General features: G+C 44.1%; 1 protein-coding gene across 1 annotated transcript in view; it reads left to right on the top strand.

Annotated features, from left to right (window-relative positions):
- Nucleotides 1-16,539, top strand: part of LOC112229230 (gamma-aminobutyric acid type B receptor subunit 2-like) — a 363,149-nt gene that overhangs the window by 87,205 nt on the left and 259,405 nt on the right. The window contains exon 2 of the mRNA XM_042310315.1: nucleotides 10,156-10,293. Within this exon, the coding sequence (XP_042166249.1) occupies nucleotides 10,156-10,293 (138 nt within the window). The remainder of the gene's footprint in view (nucleotides 1-10,155; nucleotides 10,294-16,539) is intronic.

The following is a 16,539-nucleotide window of genomic DNA, read 5'->3' as shown; positions in this document are numbered from 1 at the left end:
TGGTCAATTAGCCTTTGAAAATGATGAACTTGGATTAGCTGCCGTTTCTAGCTTTTCTTTAAAAAACAAGGGACTTTTCTAAGTGACCCCAAACTTTTGAATGGTAGTGCATGAGATGAGTAATGCAAGATATGTAAACATGATTAAAGTGGAGTTATTAAAGTTACTACACTTGATTTCAAGTCAATAAGTAGGTGGCAGCCTCCCTGTGCTAGTGATGGCTGTTTAACAGTCTGATAGCCTTGAGATAGAAGCTGTTTTTCAGTTTCTTGTTCCCAGCTTTGATACACCTGTACCCACCTCGCCTTCTGGATGATAGCGGGGTGAACAGGAAGTGGCTCAGGTGGTTGTTGTCCTTGATGATCTTTTTGGCCTTCCTGTGACATCGGGTGCTGTAGGTGATCTGGAGGGCAGGTAGTTTGCCCCCAGACCGCACCACCCTCTGGAGAGCACTGCGGTTGTGGGCGGTGCAGTTGCCGTACCAGGCTGTGATACAGCCCGACAGGATGCTCTCAATTGTGCATCTGTAAAGGTTTGAGGTTTTTAGGTGACATGCCAAATTTCTTCAGCGCCTCCGAAGTCTGACCAGAAGACCGATTCTGTCTTCCTCTTCTCTGGCGGCGTTGTTTTCGGTCGGCCTCTGGGATCAGTTCAAATGCCCTGGGTGGTGCGGACAAAGGTTCCGCTTGGGGATAGTCGTATTCCTGGTCATGGTGCTGGTCGTAATGCTGGTAAGTTGTCGGCGCTCTGATATCCATTAGTTGTTCCCAGCTGTACGTAAAAACACGTAAGATTTTCTGGGCTAACAACAAGAAATAGTACATAAGAAAACAAAATACTGCAAAGTTGAATAAGGACTAGAAGCGAGGCAGCTCTCTCTGTCGGCACCGTCTTAGCTGATACACCACCATGCTTGAAAATAAGGAGGCAGTTACTCAGTGAGGTGTTGTGTTGGATTTGATCCAGACATAAGGATTTGCATATGGCCAACAGGTGTATTCCTTTGCCATGTTTGTTTTTGCAGTATTACTTTAGTGCCTTTTTGTATGAACAATATTCTGTATATTTGTATTCTTTTCACTTTGTCTCTCTCACTCTCACTCACTCTCTCACTCTCTCTCCCTCTCTCTCTCGCTCTCTCTCTCTCTCTCTCACTCTCTCACTCTCTCTCTCTCACTCTCTCTCTCTCTCTCACTCTCACTCTCACTCTCTCACTCTCTCACTCTCTCTCCCTCTCACTCTCTCACTCTCTCACTCTCTCACTCTCTCTCTCCCTCTCCCTCTCCCTCTCCCTCTCCCTCTCTCTCTCTCTCTCTCTCTCTCTCTCTCTCTCACTCTCACTCTCACTCTCACTCTCTCTCACTCTCTCACTCTCTCTCTCTCCCTGTCTTTCATTTCATTCCACTTCCATATTTGTCTGAGCCATTAGCCGTCTCCAAATGGAGGCCTGGAATTTGGCATGTTATATGTTGTGGCCCTGTGAGGGCCGTGCATGACATTAGCTAACGGACAGCCTGTGTGTCGAGAGCAGATTATGTGTGCCACAGTGCTCTCCATCAAGGATCACCAGTCAACACACACACACACACACACACACACACACACACCACACACACACACACACACACACACACACACACACACACACACACACCACACACACACACACACTTACTTTTTCTTTCCTTGTGGGGACCTAAAATGTATGCACTGTTGGTTAAGGGCTTGTAAGTAAGATTTTCACAATAAGGTCTACACCTGTTGTATTCGGCGCACGTGACAAATACAATTTGATATGATTTGAAGGGTGATTCATCACTCTAGAGAACGTGTTTCCACTGCTCCAGAGTCCAATGGTGGCAAGCTTTACACCACTCCAGCCGATCCTCGGCCATGGAAACCCCTTTCCTGACGCTCCTGACCAACCGTTCTTGTGCTGATGTTGCTTCCAGAGGCAGTTTGGAACTCGGTCATCAGTGTTGCAACTGAGGACAGACTATTTTTAAACATTACGCGCTTCAGCATTTGGTGGTCCCGTTCTGTGAGTTTGTGTGGCCTACCACTTCGCGGCTGAGCCATTGCTGAATACCACTGTCTTAGACTCTGACGTACTGTATGACATTAACTAGATTTGTCTACTACAGGGTTCTAAGGCATATCTGATGCAGAGAGCAGAACTGTACAGTGTCTAAAGATGGGACAGTCAGCCATAGTTGTGGAGAGAACGGTTGGTTGGTTTTATGAACACTTGTTCTTGCGACACCTCTCTCTCTCTCTCTGTTCACAAACTGCATCCACCATTAACCCCTACACGTCTCCACTTTCTGAGTAGTTTACGATTAATGCCTCTGTGATTGTGCCACCCAATCACATGCTAAATATAGCCGTCAAACACCAAGCTCCACCAAGCTCCCGGCCCGGCTTCCTCCTTTATTTATAGCTCAAAAGCGTTGCCTTGTGGGTTGCCTAGGCAACGTGGTGGTGGTCAACGCACCACCAGCATGCCAGATTGTGTGTCTGTGTGGATGAGTGTTTGACAGAAGTAGAGGGAGAGAGAGAACGGGAGAAAGCAGACTGGTCTGCATGTGTTCGACGGCGCTCAATGCCTCCCCCTCCCCACATCTCTCTCTTTCCCTCCCTCTCTCTCTCTGGCACTGAAAATAGCCCCAGCATAGGGGTGGTTGGCTGCTGCTTTGTGACCGTTGAATGGGAGGCTGTTGGCCGTAAGGAATAATGGCTGGGGCATAGAGTGAGGTCACATGTTTCATTCCCGGGGCCAGGAAACCATATTTCATCACAGACCTCATTGGAATGTATATCTGTTTATGGGGTGGCAGGTAGCCTGTCGGGTCGGAGCGTTGGGCCATTAACCCGAAAGATTGCTGGATCGAATACCCAAGTTGACAAGGTAAAAATCTGTCGTATTGCCCCTGAGCAAGACAGTTAACCCGCTGTTCCTGGGCACTGATGACGTGGTTGTCGATTAAGGCATCCCTCCGCACCTCTCTGATTCAGAGGGATTTGGTTAAATGCGGAAGACTCATTTCCCTGTTTCATCTGATCTCCTAACCCTATAGCGTTTGAAGATAAACAATAACTAGCGTGCTGTTTACATTTGAAGGATTCACAGGGAAGGCATGGAACAGCTGGCTATAGCCCGGTTTGATGACTTGTGTAAACCACAGAAGCAGTGACATATATATACAGTGGGGCAAAAAAGTATTTAGTCAGCCACCAATTGTGCAAGTTCTCCCACTTAAAAAGATGAGAGAGGCCTGTAATCTTCATCATAGGTAAACTTCAACTATGACAGACAAAATGAGAAAAAAACATCCAGAAAATCACATTGTAGGATTTTTTATGAATTTATTTGCAAATTATGGTGGAAAATAAGTATTTGGTCACCTACAAACAAGCAAGATTTCTGGCTCTCACAGACCTGTAACTTCTTCTTTAAGAGGCTCCTCTGACCTCCACTTGTTACCTGTATTAATGGCACCTGTTTGAACATGTTATCAGTTTAAAAGACACCTGTTCACAACCTCAAACGATTACACTCCAAACTCCACTATGGCCAAGACCAAAGAGCTGTCAAAGGACACCAGAAACAAAATTGTAGACCTGCACCAGGCTGGGAAGACTGAATCTGCAATAGGTAAGCAGCTTGGTTTGAAGAAATCAACTGGGAGCAATTATTAGGAAATGGAAGACATACAAGACCACTGATAATCTCCCTCGATCTGGGGCTCCACGCAAGATCTCACCCTGTGGGGTCAAAATGATCACAAGAACGGTGAGCAAACATCCCAGAACCACACGGGGGTCCTAGTGAATGACCTGCAGAGATCTGGGACCAAAGTAACAAAGCCTACCATCAGTAACACACTACGCCGCCAGGGACTCAAATCCTGCAGTGCCAGACGTGTCCCCCTGCTTAAGCCAGTACATGTCCAGGCCCGTCTGAAGTTTGCTAGAGAGCATTTGGATGATCCAGAAGAAGATTGGGAGAATGTCATATGGTCAGATGGAACCAAAATATAACTTTTTGGTAAAAACTCAACTCGTCGTGTTTGGAGGACAAAGAATGCTGAGTTGCATCCAAAGAACACCATACCTACTGTGAAGCATGGGGGTGGAAACATCATGCTTTGGGGCTGTTTTTCTGCAAAGGGACCAGGACGACTGATCCGTGTAAAGGAAAGAATGAATGGGGCCATGTATCGTGAGATTTTGAGTGAAAACCTCCTTCCATCAGCAAGGGCATTGAAGATGAAACGTGGCTGGGTCTTTCAGCAACGAAGGAGTGGCTTCGTAAGAAGCATTTCAAGGTCCTGATCTCAACCCCATAGAAAATCTTTGGAGGGAGTTGAAAGTCCGTGTTGCCCAGAAACAGCCCCAAAACATCACTGCTCTAGAGGAGATCTGCATGGAGGAATGGGCCAAAATACCAGCAACAGTGTGTGAAAACCTTGTGAAGACTTACAGAAAACATTTGACCTCTGTCATTGCCAACAAAGGCTATATAACACAGTTTTGAGAAACTTTTGTTATTGACCAGATACTTATTTTCCACCATAATTTGCAAATAAATTCAGTAAAAAACCTACAATGTGATTTTCTGAAAAAAAATTCTCTCATTTTGACTGTCATAGTTGAAGCGTACCTATGATGAAAATTACAGGCCTCTCTCATCTTTTTAAGTGGGAGAACTTGCACAATTGGTGGCTGACTAAATACTTTTTTGCCCCACTATATACTGTATATATATAAAGATTCCTCCTGTTTTTTCAATCTAATGTGTGCTATGCATTCCTTAATGACAAGGAGATCAATTGATGATCAGGCAAGGTTTCAAACATCCATGTTGAAATAATGATTACATACAAACCTTCTGGAATTGGAGGATGTATCCTCTAGTAATTTGGCAGACGCTCTTTACCAAAGCAATTTACGCTAGTGAGTGCATACATTTTTTGACTTTTCACCATGCTCTACCAACTCAGTACCGGTACCGAGTCAATGTGCGGGGGTACAGGGCCGTCGAGGTAATTTGTAGGTAGGGGTGAAGTGACTATGCATAGATAATAAATAGCGAGTAGCAGCAGTGTAAAAACAGCAACTATTACTCCACATATTGACAGACACTGGGTTTGTGTTTCAGCATAGTAACATACAGAAAGGCTCACCTTCTGTAGTTTGGTAATTGGTTGTGAGCAATTGGAAATAAATAAGAGTTGGGGGTGGGGGCAAGAGAGAGACTGAGATGGAGACATTGAGAGTGAGAGCAAGATGATATGTAAATGAGATATCTTTTTAAAAGCCCTGCTGTTTTATTCAACCATGTGGACAGGATATCGTATGCCCGCTGCGCATAATCACCTACTCTCTCATTTCACACTAGGCTTTCCACAGTCTCACAGCTATTTTGGACTCGGTTAACTGAATACATGAGATGTGTCAGTGTAGGCACACGTGTGAACCTTGTGTATTCCTGATTATGGGGAGTATTATGTTTTATTAAGCCAAAATGAGGGAGAAGGAGGAAGATACACACGTTTTCTTTTTAAACTGTACAAATACTTTAACCTACAGTCAATCAATATGCACCTGTAAATAGCCCACCTGTTAATAGCCCATCTGTTAATAGCCCATCTGTTAATAGCCCATCTGTTAATAGCCCATCTGTTAATAGCCCATCTGTTAATAGCCCATCTGTTAATAGCCCATCTATAAATAGCCCATCTGTTAATAGCTCATCTGTTAATAGCCCATCTGATAATAGCCCATATGTTAATAGCCCATCTGTTAATAGCCCATCTGTTAATAGCCCATCTGTTAATAGCCCATCTGTTAATAGCCCATCTGTTAAATAGCCCATCTGTTAATAGCTCATCTGTTAATAGCCCATCTGTTAATAGCCCATCTGTAAATAGCCCATCTGTTAATAGCTCATCTGTTAATAGCCCATCTGTTAATAATAGCCCATCTGTTAATTCTGTTAATAGCCCATCTGTTAATAGCCCATCTGTTAATAGCCCATCTGTTATAGCCCATCTATAAATAGCCCATCTGTTAAATAGCTGTTAATAGCCCATCTGTTAATCTGTTAGCCCATCTGTTAATAGCCCATCCCCATCTGTAAATAGCCCATCTGTTAATAGCCCATCTGTTAATAGCCCATCTATTAATAGCCCATCTGTTATCTCTGTTAATAGCCCATCTGTTAATAGCCCATCTGTTAATAGCCCATCTGTTAATAGCCCATCTGTTAATAGCCCATCTGTTAATAGCTATCTGTTATCTGTTAATAGCCCATCTGTTAATAGCCCATCTATAAATAGCCAATCTATAAATAGTCCATCTGTTAATAGCCCATCTGTTAATAGCCCATCTGTAAATAGCCCATCTATAAATAGCCCATCTGTTAATAGTCCATTCAACTTCCTCATCACCATATTGTTATTTGTTTTTGCTCCTTTGCACCCCAGTACCGCTACTTGCACACTCATCTTCTGCACATCACCCCAGTGTTTAATTCATCATACTGTAATAATTTCGCCACTATGGCCTGTTTATTGCCTCACCCCACTTATCCTACCTCATTTGCACACACTGTATATAGACTTTCTCTATTGTATTATTGACTGTATGTTTGTCTATCCCATGTGTAACTCTGTGTTGTTGTTTTTGTTGCACTGCTTTGCTTTATCTTGGTCAGGTCGCAGTTGTAAATGAGAACTTGTTTTCAACTGGCTTACCTGGTTAAATAAAGGTGAAATAAAAAGTAAAATAAAAAAATATTGATATAACAGACATGAGGATGTCGACACACTAAACTATTTGAAAATTATATCAGTCACTACAACTCTGTTGCAAGAGGAAACCTTTAGGGACAAAGGAGGCTTTATATATCATTGCTGTTCATTGATTGATTGAATGTATTTGAAGAAGTTGGCTGCTCCAGCCAGAGACAACACTACATACGTAACAAAATGATAGAGAATCATACACAATAAAGCCCGAAGGTTTATTTCCATTGAGGTCCTCTGTTCGATCTCTCATCCCTGCCACTGAGTCGCACAACGCCTTCTAGGAAGAAATCTAGTTCAGCATAGATGATCTTAACAAGGTGAAACCACCTCACAAGTGGAGCTTCGCTGCGCCAAGGTGGACATCGCCTCAGACACTATATAAACACAGGAGAACATCCTGAATTGATTGCCAATAATTATGACCAAGAAGTGTTTACCGCAGACTAGGATATAGTTGCAAACTCAGAAAATCACAGAAAACCATTTAGAGAGCTCATATAGCAATCAATAGACCTATTCCATCTCTCTCTCTCCTGTTTTCCCTCTCTCCTGTTCTCTCTCTCTCCCCTGATCTCTCTCTCTCTCCCGTTCTCTCTCTCTACTCTGTTCTCCCTCTCTCCTGTTCTTTCTCTCTCTCCCGTTCTCCCTCTCTCCCCTGTTCTTTCTCTCGCCCCTGTTCTCCCTCTCTCCTGTTCTCCCTCTCCTGTTCTCTCCCTCTCTCCTGTTCTCCCTCTCCTGTTCTCTCTCTCTCTACTCTGTTCTCCCTCTCTCCTGTTCTTTCTCTCTCTCCCGTTCTCCCTCTCCCCTGTTCTTTCTCTCGCCCCTGTTCTCCCTCTCTCCTGTTCTCCCTCTCTCCTGTTCTCCCTCTCCTGTTCTCTCTCTCCTCCTGTTCTCCCTCTCTCCTGTTCTCTCTCTCTCCCCTGTTCTCTCTCTCCCCTGTTCCATCTCTCTCACCCCTGTTCTCCCTATCTCTTGTTCTCCCTCTCTCCGGTTCTCTCCCTCTCTCCTGTTCTCTCTCTCTTCTTTTCTCTCCCATTCTCCCTCTCTCTTGTTCTCCCTCTCCTGTTCTCTCTCTCTCTCCCGTTCTCCCTCTCTCCTGTTCTCCCTCTCTCCCGTTCTCTCCCGTTCTCCCTATCTTCTGTTCTCTCTCTCTCCCCTGTTCTCGCTCTCTCCCCTGTTCTCTCTCTCTCTCTCCTGTTCTCCCTCTCTCCCGCAGTTCTACAGAGCTAAGAGCGTTGCCATAGTGATGTGAGATGTCTGCATTCTGCTGTAGCAGGATTCCCCCCCCCCTCTCTCATGTACTCATATATTGTATAAAAAAATATATTGCAATGCTACATATTCACCTACAGTAAAAATGGTGCAGGTATGCATAACGTAAGTGTAGGAGCCTCATATACAGTGGGGCAAAAAAGTATTTAGTCAGCCACCAATTGTGCAAGTTCTCCCACTTAAAAAGATGAGAGAGGCCTGTAATTTTCATCATAGGTACACTTCAACTATGACAGACAAAATGAGAAAAAAACATCCAGAAAATCACATTGTAGGATTTTTAATGAATTTATTTGCAAATTATGGTGGAAAATAAGTATTTGGTTACCTACAAACAAGCAAGATTTCTGGCTCTCACAGACCTGTAACTTCTTCTTTAAGAGGCTCCTCTGTCCTCCACTTGTTACCTGTATTAATAACACCTGTTTGAAATTGTTATCAGTATAAAAGACACCTGTCCACAACCTCAAACAGTCACACTCCAAACTCCACTATGGCCAAGACCAAAGAGCTTTCAAAGGACACCAGAAACAAAATTGTAGACCTGCACCAGGCTGAGAAGACTGAATCTGCAATAGGTAAGCAGCTTGGTTTGAAGAAATCAACTGTGGGAGCAATTATTAGGAAATGGAAGACATACAAGACCACTGACAATCTCCCTCGATCTGGGGCTCCACGCAAGATCTCACCCTGTGGGGTCAAAATGATCACAAGAACGGTGAGCAAAAATCCCAGAACCACACAGGGGGACCTAGTGAATGACCTGCAGAGAGCTGGGACCAAAGTAACAAAGCCTACCATCAGTAACACACTACGCTGCCAGGGACTCAAATCCTGCAGTGCCAGACATGTCCCCCTGCTTAAGCCAGTACATGTCCAGGCCCGTTTGACGTTTGGATGATCCAGAAGAAGATTGGGAGAATGTCATATGGTCAGATGAAACCAAAATATACCTTTTTGGTAAAAACTCAACTCGTTGTGTTTGGAGGACAAAGAATGCTGAGTTGCATCCAAAGAACACCATACCTACTGTGAAGCATGGGGGTGGAAACATCATGCTTTGGGGCTGTTTTTCTGCAAAGGGACCAGGCAACTGATCCGTGTAAAGGAAAGAATGAATGGGGCCATGTATCGTGAGATTTTGAGTGAAAACCTCCTTCCATCAGCAAGGGCATTGAAGATGAAACGTGGCTGGGACTTTCAGCATGACAATGATCCCAAACACACCGCCCGGGCAACGAAGGAGTGGCTTCGTAAGAAGCATTTCAAGGTCCTGGAGTGGCCTAGCCAGTCTCCAGATCTCAACCCCATAGAAAATCTTTGGAGGGAGTTGAAAGTCCGTGTTGCCCAGCAACAGCCCCAAAACATCACTGCTCTAGAGGAGGTCTGCATGGAGGAATGGACCAAAATACTAGCAACAGTGTGTGAACACCTTGTGAAGACTTACAGAAAACGTTTGACCTCTGTCATTGCCAACAAAGGGTATATAACAAAGTATTGAGATAAACTTTTGTTATTGACCAAATACTTATTTTCCACCATAATATGCAAATAAATTCATTAAAAATCCTACAGTGTGATTTTCTGGATTTTTTTTCTCATTTTGTCTGTCATAATTGAAGTGTACCTATGATGAACATTATAGGCCTCTCTCATCTTTTTAAGTGGGAGAACTTGCACAATTGGTGGCTGACTAGATACTTTTTTTGCCCCACTGTAAATGTAGCTCATTTGTTGGCTTCATGTGCCTCATAAAATAAAACAAACACTTTCCCTGAACTCCAAGGTCCAAATGGCACCCTATTCCCTATGTAGTGCACTTCTTTTGACCAGAGCCCTTTTGAGCCCTGGTCAAAAGTAGGGCACTATATAGGGGATAGGGTGCCAATATGGAAGGCACCCCCATACTGCTGTGATACTGTAAGAGGTGTGCAGTACAGAGCATAATTACATCTGTGCTTTCACTTTTGCATGCCAGCCACATCCCAGCCCAAAATAGCCCAGAAAAATGTTATGCGCTTTTTAACTTTCTCTCTCTCTCCCTCCCCCCCTACACTCTCTCCCCATGCAGTGTGACAACGCCAAGGGACTGAGGGCCTTCTTCGATGCCATATGCTACGGACCCAAACACCTGATGATCTTTGGAGGGGTGTGTCCGTCCGTGACGTCCATCATTGCTGAGTCACTGGAGGGGTGGAACCTGGTGCAGGTAGGAACGACAGTCTGGTTATTATGAGTAGGAGGGTTTGTCTGTTCCGGATGGATTTGACCTCTTTTTGAGAGTCTTTTTTGCTTTTCTGGGGTTCCAGAAGCAAATATGGGACAAATGTGAGTTCTGAGATTTTATGATAGGCTTGTGTGTGTGTTTGTTTGTGTGTGTGTGCACACCTGTGTATGTCTGCATGTACACGTGTGTGTGTGTGTGTGTGTGTGCGCTTGAGGTGTTAAGCCCGGTGACAGGATTAATTTGTACGTTTGTGAGTGGCCGAGCCTATAGTCTTATGGTGCTGTAGATGGGGCCTGGGCTGGGGGTATCTGAGAGGTCCTAACTCATGGTTTAATCCTTCATTAACCTCACCAGAGTAAATAGCTAATTGTTATGGCTTTAATCCGGTCGAATCCTTATCCATTTCAGAAACCAAAAGACGGGAGGAAAACTGAGGAAATATTAAAGCTTAGTCTCAAATGGCACCCTATACCCTTTATAGTGCTCTACCCAATGGGCCCAGGTCAAAATTAGTGCACTACATAGGGAATAGGGTTCCATTTGGGACGCACACTACATTATAGGCCTATAACAGCTTTATTAAACGGAGAGATTACTATCAATGGCTTGCCTTTTATCTCTTTATTTGCCAATATCACTAGGCTATATTATAGAGATTGAATGTACTGTACTGAAGAAAATCCCGTTTGGATTTACGAGAGGGAAACATGCTTAGATATATGGTATCGTTAGATTTCATGAAAGACTCATATGACCTACGTAGATATGCATAGAAAATATGATCTGAAGGCTATCTGGCCAAAGATGAAATGAGAGAAGCCCTTTTTTCTCTAGTGGGGGTTATCTTAATTTATACCATGGCATTGTTAAATACTCCTTTCTGATTGGCTTGAAAGGCATTCTAGTGTGTGCATTTTCCCCCTATAATGCACAGTAGAATTCAATGGCTAAGCATGAGACGAGGCAACATTACATGCCATACGTAAACTGTTGGCCTCTTGAGTCATTACGTACACCGTCTCTCTCTCGTGGTACGCTATTGGTATTGTGCTATGAAGGAGAAATTGTGCTTCTCTCAATTTCCATTCGCTGACTAAATTGCCTGAAGAAGTGATCATATAGATGAAAGGCTAGCTCATACTCTAGCTCTGCAGAGGAGATGGTACAACTGAAGGGACTCTATCTGAATGTCACCCAGATACTTCTCATCAGACCGTTATTGTAAACAACCAGCAGTTCATTCTTTTGGATCCTGTCAGGTCGCAGTATTTGGAAAGGCTGCAGGGCAGAACTAGAAATTGGGGGAAAAAGATATGCCAGAGGAACTTGGATTTCAGTTCAGCTTCCTTTATTTCCTTGCACGTTCAGTAACCAGGTGAAAGGTTGGAGAAATAAAAGTGGTTCTTTCAAAATTGTAATAAGTTGAAAAGAAAAGACAGGCTACTGACAGTTTTCTGTTCAGAAAGATGCTTATCCCACCCTCTCTCTCTCACTCTCTTTCACCCACTTCTCTCTGTTCCCCCCCTCTCTCTCTCACTCTCTTTCACCCACTTCTCTCTGTTCCCCCCCTCTCTCTCTCTCTCTCTCTCTGTTCCCTCTCTCCTCCTCTCTCTCTCTCTCTCTCTCTCTCTCTATCCCCCTCTATGTCCCTCTCCCTCTCTCTCTCCCTCTCTATTTTTCTCCCTGCTGTATTTTGGTCATTAGCTGTTCGGTTGGTATTAGACGTCTGTAGGACTGATGCAAATCTTCGCTAAAACAGCTGCCTCAGGTGCACAAGATTAGCATGTCCCAAACGGCACCCTCTTCCCTATATAGTGCACTACTTTTGACCAGTCCCCATAGGTTAAGTAGTGCACTTTATAGGGAATAGGGTGCCATTTGGGATGGTGCCTCTATCCCTGGTGTATTATAGCAGTGGACCAGTGGGCCCACTCCAGCACTCTTACCTCACAGCTTGACTTCACATCAGTTTGAGCTGAAAACCCCATTCAAGAGCCTCCAGGTTACATGATGGAAAGTGATTGAGGAGGAATAAGAGAGAAGTGAATGGGGTGCAAAATCACTGAGTTTGCATCTTTTAAAAAGGAGCGCTTAAAGTGACAGACTCAGTCCCATTTGACGGTATGAGAAGAATCCAGGACTACGTCCCATATAACACCCTATTCCCTACATAGTGCACTACTTTTGAGCAGGACCCTCTGGTCAAAGTAGTGCACTATGTGGAAAATACGGTGCCATTTGGAACACAGTCCATGACAATCCAGTCTCCTGTGTAGTGTTGCCACAAGCAAGGCTCTATTTTCTCTGGTGTTGGAGACAGAGGCATTTTCTTTAATTACCGGTCGAGACTGAATGAACTATTAACGACACCGCAGGAAAACAGATTCCCCAAATCTCGTCCATATTGCATGTCCAAAAAAGTGTCCGTTTAAAAGCTGTAATTGTTAAGACACACTACGGTGGTGCACTTTGAACATGATCCAATTACATGGAATTCTGTTGAGTTATTGCAGAGTGAGACGGTCATGTTGACCGTTGAGGCCATCTGGAAATTAAACATTGAATGGAGCAGGGTGAAGTTGCTCCTAGACACTGAGCAGGGGTCAGTTTCGCAATTTACGGTTGAGGTTAGGATTGGAGGAGAGGATCAGGGGATCAGGGGAGGGAAAGCTGGTCAGAGAGGGGAAGCTAGATCTATACCTAGGTGAACTTCAACCTGTAAACCGTGTGGTTTCATACAGTAATTATAAATCATCTATGTTCTATGCTGGTCCCTTTGCAGATCTAAATTGTGCTAGGTTAGCTGCCTCTCTCTCCATCACCCTCTCTGGGCCCATTGACTTTCATCTGTCTCCCAGTGGAGGGAAGCAGACGGGAACAGGGCCGGGGCTGTAGGCTGCTGGAGGCAGCCTGGCTCCAAGCTGCAGACGTAGGCTAGTGCGTTGGGCCCTGACGTCAGCAGCCAGCGGGAGGTGCATTACTTTCCATCTCTGATCTATATGATTCAGCCTTAAGCCCTCTGTGAGGAGAATGGAAGCGAGGAAGAACAGGTTTGGGAAGTTTTATGGTGTATTATATAGGAATGGAAACATATTGGTCGTTGTTATATCATCGATAAAGGGAAATGAAGAAGATACAGGGGGCTTATTCTACTTTTGAAGTCAGGTGTTTTGTGGGAAGATATGCAGATTTCTTGGTGGTTTCTATTGTACTGGCTTATAGAAGCACATCATTTTCCTATACTAAGGAGAGACAGCTAAACAGTATTTAGACAGGGTCTTTAAGTGACTACGCTGGATAAAGAAAAGGAATTCCTGGGAAATGTTTTTATTAAACAAAATATGTATTTACATATTTGTAAAAATGTATTTTTAATCAGGGAAGTGTTTCATAATGAACTACAGTATAAGCTTTGAGGTGTTCAAATCAGACCCCCCCCCAACACACACACGAATACAGATACAGGCACACGCGTATGGTTGCGTGCACACATACACAACCCCCACACCCCACACATACACACACACACACACACTCACACACAAGTGTTGCAGCACCGTGATCAGTTTGCAGGCACCATCTGCCATTGGATTTATATAACTACTGATCCGCAAGCAGCTCTCTCACTCACATCCTGATTGTGACTCACGTCCCATGGTGTTGTTCAAGACACAGGCTCATCATTCCCCTCCTCTCTTCTCTGCTAAGCTCCAAGTACTCTTTATAGTGGCTTTGTGTAACTTACAGTTGGCTATGTGGTGAGAATGACTGAAAGCAAATTGAATGGAAGATAAGAATGCTATGAGGGTGAATAGACAGATGGTAAACTAGGGATGGAGGGATGGAGAGGACAGCAGGCTTTGAGAATTGGCTGAGAGAGAGAGAGAGGGAGAGAGGACAGCAGGCTTTGAGAATTGGCTGAGAGAGAGAGAGGGAGAGAGGACAGCAGGCTTTGAGAATTGGCTGAGAGAGAGAGAGGGGAGAGAGGACAGCAGGCTTTGAGAATTGGCTGAGAGAGAGAGAGAGGGAGAGAGGACAGCAGGCTTTGAGAATTGGCTGAGAGAGAGAGAGAGAGAGAGAGAGGGAGAGAGGACAGCAGGCTTTGAGAATTGGCTGAGAGAGAGAGAGGGAGAGAGGACAGCAGGCTTTGAGAATTGGCTGAGAGAGAGAGGGAGAGGGAGAGGACAGCAGGCTTTGAGCATATATATATATATATAGAGAGAGAGAGAGAGACAGAGAGAGGGACGGCAGGCTTTGAGCATAGAGAGAGAGAGAGAGAGAGAGGACAGCAGGCTTTGAGCATAGAGAGAGAGAGAGCGAGGACAGCAGGCTTTGAGCATAGAGAGAGAGAGAGAGAGAGAGAGACAGCAGGCTTTGAGCATAGAGAGAGAGAGAGAGAGAGAGAGAGGACAGCAGGCTTTGAGCATTGGCTGAGCGAGAGGGGGGAGAGAGAAGGTGAGGGAGAGAAAGTGCTAGAGAGACACACACACACACACACAAAGAGAGAAAGAGAGAGAGAGTGAGAGAAGGAAAGGGAGTGAGAGATAAGGAGAGCTGTGTGTTGACGCCTGCTCTCATCAAAAGTATAGCTGATCGCCGTTTATTGTCATCTTTTTCACTTTGCAGAACAATTCTTGGCCACCGTCTTGATAGAGGATTAAACTGGCAAGCTCCTCTCAACACTTCATTTAGAGAAAAATGATTGGCTCTCCCTTAAATCTCGGTGGCCGGCAGCCTGGTCGGAGACTCCAAATACGAGCCTTCCCTTCCGCCTGCTCCATCGATTCATCGTTTCTCCTCCGCAGAATGACTGAGAGTGGTTCATTGTCTTCAAGCATGGTTTCTGTTCTGTCGTAAATGGCTCATTGAGTGCCAAGAAATGTCCTCATATAATCTGGCGACCTCTCGGGCGCCAATTAGATATATCGTAGAGGAGTTGCTGTTCATTTTCAGCCACGTTGACTGTAATGAAAAATGATGTTCCCTGGTCGTTTGCTCCTTCGGAAAAAGGGGACGGGAGCACATTTGAACTATAAATGATATGTTTTACTGTAAAGTGTTGTCTGTTATAAATAGGCTTATTTTTTGGCCTATTCCATGTGCTCTACTTTTGACAACATTGTGACAATTCACTCAGCCCTGTACTGTAAGATAACACCTCTAGGGTGGCATCCCAAATTGCACCCAATTCCTTATATAGTGCACCACGTTTGACCAGGACTCAAAGGGCTCTGAGCAAATGTATTGCAGTAGGGAGGGAATAGGGTGCCATTTGTATTGGGAACCCAGCCTTGATACAACAGTACTGAAAGATGACAGCCACGTATGATGAAGATGGAAAAACAATAACACACAACAGAATCGGTTACAAGGCATTCTGGGTAAGTGGTGAGAGCATCAAGGAAGTCATATGTACACTACCATTCAAAAGTTTGGGGTCACTTAGAAATGTCATTGTTAATTTTGTAAATGACTATTGTAGCTGTAAACGGCAGATTTGTTATGGAATATCTACATAGGCGTACAGAGACCCATCATCAGCAACCATCACTCCTGTGTTCCAATGGAACGTTGTGTTAGCTAATCCAAGTTGATCATTTTAAAAGGCTAATTGATCAAAACTGTCTCTGACCAGAATAGAAAGAGTGGGAGGCCCTGGTGTTTTGCGGGTACTATTTAAGCGTTGTATGAGATCTTCAATTTATTGGCAATTTCTTGCATGGAATAGCCTTCATTTCTCAAAACAAGAATAGACTGAGAAGTTTCAGAAGAAAGTGCTTTATTTCTGGCCATTTTTAGCCTGTAATCGAAACCACAAATGCTGATGCTCCAGATACTCAACTAGTCTAAAGAAGGTCAGTTTTATTGCTTCTTTAATCAGGACAACAGTTTTCAGCTGTGCTAACATAATTGCAAAAGGGTTTTCTAATGATCAATTAGCCTTTTAAAATGATCAACTTGGATTAGCTAACACAAGAGCCATTGGAACACAGGAGTGATGGTTGCTGATAATGGGTCTCTGTACGCCTATGTAGATATTCCATAAAAAATCTGCCGTTTCCAACTACAATAGTAATTTACAACATTAACAATGTCTACGCTGTATTTCGGATCAATTTTATGTTATTTTAATGGACAAAAAAATGTGTTTTTCTTTCAAAAACAAGGACATTTCTAAGTGACCCCAAACTTCTGAATGGTAGTGTGTGTACATATGAGAGGCGTTTC

The sequence above is a fragment of the Oncorhynchus tshawytscha genome, linkage group LG31, assembly GCF_018296145.1.
Source record: "Oncorhynchus tshawytscha isolate Ot180627B linkage group LG31, Otsh_v2.0, whole genome shotgun sequence".
NCBI lineage: Eukaryota > Metazoa > Chordata > Actinopteri > Salmoniformes > Salmonidae > Oncorhynchus > Oncorhynchus tshawytscha.
The sequence above is the reverse complement of the archived record's forward strand: the minus strand, read 5'-3'. Positions and strand labels throughout refer to the sequence as shown.